This window comes from Dichomitus squalens, assembly GCF_000275845.1.
Source record: "Dichomitus squalens LYAD-421 SS1 unplaced genomic scaffold DICSQscaffold_59, whole genome shotgun sequence".
NCBI lineage: Eukaryota > Fungi > Basidiomycota > Agaricomycetes > Polyporales > Polyporaceae > Dichomitus > Dichomitus squalens.
Window position 1 is genome coordinate 184,171 of NW_006766941.1, and position 1,631 is coordinate 185,801.

General features: G+C 53.2%; 1 protein-coding gene across 1 annotated transcript; it reads right to left on the bottom strand.

Annotated features, from left to right (window-relative positions):
• Positions 1-857: 857 nt before the first annotated feature.
• On the bottom strand, positions 858-1,416 carry DICSQDRAFT_69955 (uncharacterized protein; the record flags this gene model as incomplete). The annotated part of the gene is made up of 2 exons (XM_007370008.1): positions 858-1,212; positions 1,277-1,416. Coding segments are annotated over 2 exons (495 nt in total), but the record flags the coding sequence as incomplete, so codon positions are not given.
• Positions 1,417-1,631: the final 215 nt, after the last annotated feature.

Sequence of the window (1,631 nt, forward strand, 5' to 3'; positions counted from 1 at the left end):
GGTCTATTGTATGTACTACGTACGGCACGCGTTTGCACCGGCCAAACGCGAATCCCATTTGTGCCCGCTTGCCCTCGAACTTCTACAGAGCACGACTTTCGCAAGTTGCATAGGACCCACAGAGACCCGACGTGCTGCTTCGGATCGACGGCGTTGAGTGCTGCGGCGCGGGATCGCTCCCGATAATCCAGTAGACGGCGGAGGTGGCCTGCAGATACGCCTCCCGAATCCATCTCCGGATACGAAAGTCTACTGAGCTTCCCTCGAATCGCAGATCTTGCGGAACGTAGCGCGAGATCCCGAAGGTGGTACTTGCATGCGACAAAGTACAGTTTGAGGGGATCGTTCGAGAGGGTTAATAAGGAGGATGTGATGGTACGTATAGCCTTTGGCATGTTGTATTTCTTCGCTGCTTTCAGCGCTGCATAGGCTTCACCGAACGTGGAGGGTGTGGGATCCTCCAACGGGTAACATGTACGCAAGAGGATCGAAAGAACACTGCTGGTTTCCGGAAGGGTGATCGTTCGACGATCGGGGACCGAGTGTGCATCTAGGGAGTCTTGGGGCAATGCCTTTTCTGCAACGAGAGACAATAAAGTGGGTGAAGCTAGTCGGACGATGTGACTGGAGACCTTGAAGACGACACGGTCACAGGAAATGATGTCCAGGTCGGCGTCACTCAGGCAAAACGGATGAGGGGCAAGCGTGACACTAGACTGGTTCAGAAGGTCGACGATGGTGGCGGGTGCTGCGTTGGCTACTACATCAACTGAGAGAGCGAGACGGGGAGGGCGAAAAAACTCAGTAGGTAGGGGAAAATACAGTTGGAAGAAGCTCGTCGATTGGGTCGGCTGGCAAAAATCAAGAAGCCGTTGGTATGCACCAGCGGAAAGGTCCTCCATCTCTTCCACATACGAGTTCTGAACACCTTGCTCGCGGATAGTCTTCGCAGCGCAATGCGCCTCGTCCTCAAGGTCGAGGCAGCAGGCGATGGCGTACACTCGCATAGGAGAAGTGAGGGTATGCCTGCTGAGCTCCTGTCGCATGAGGTAGATTGCCTCCTTCATATCGTACTTCATTGCGGCCACTAGCGTCGCCCTAAGGTCTTGGATGGCATGGATGGATGGGTCTTGAATGGGATAACAGAGACGGAAGAGGTTGTCGAGGATCGTGCTCGGTTCCGAGCAAGGGATTTCGGGAAGAGAATCGTTTCTGAGCGCATTTTGAGCGCAAAGTGGCAAGGACCGTTTATGAAGACTGTGACACAGATACGTACCCATTCTGTGGCAGACGAAACATGTCCCTAAAGAAATCTGACGCTAGTGACAGGACAAGCTTGTGTACTCTGAACTTGACACCATCGGAAGCACAGAAGATCACATCCGCTTGCGTGTCGTCCCATGGGTGTCCCGACATGTGCGATGTAATTCAAAGAGATGACCTTATTATGATAGCAGCGAGTCTGGTTCGTGGCAGACACGACAAGGCAGACGAACGCGAGACGGTGGTGACGGTGGTGGAGGTGGTACTATGTAGTGTCGATATGGACATAAGCGCTAAACCGGCCTTGTCACGAGCTCAAACCCAGTGAGAACCTTCCCTATTTCCTACAATTTGTAGCTTTTTCTAGC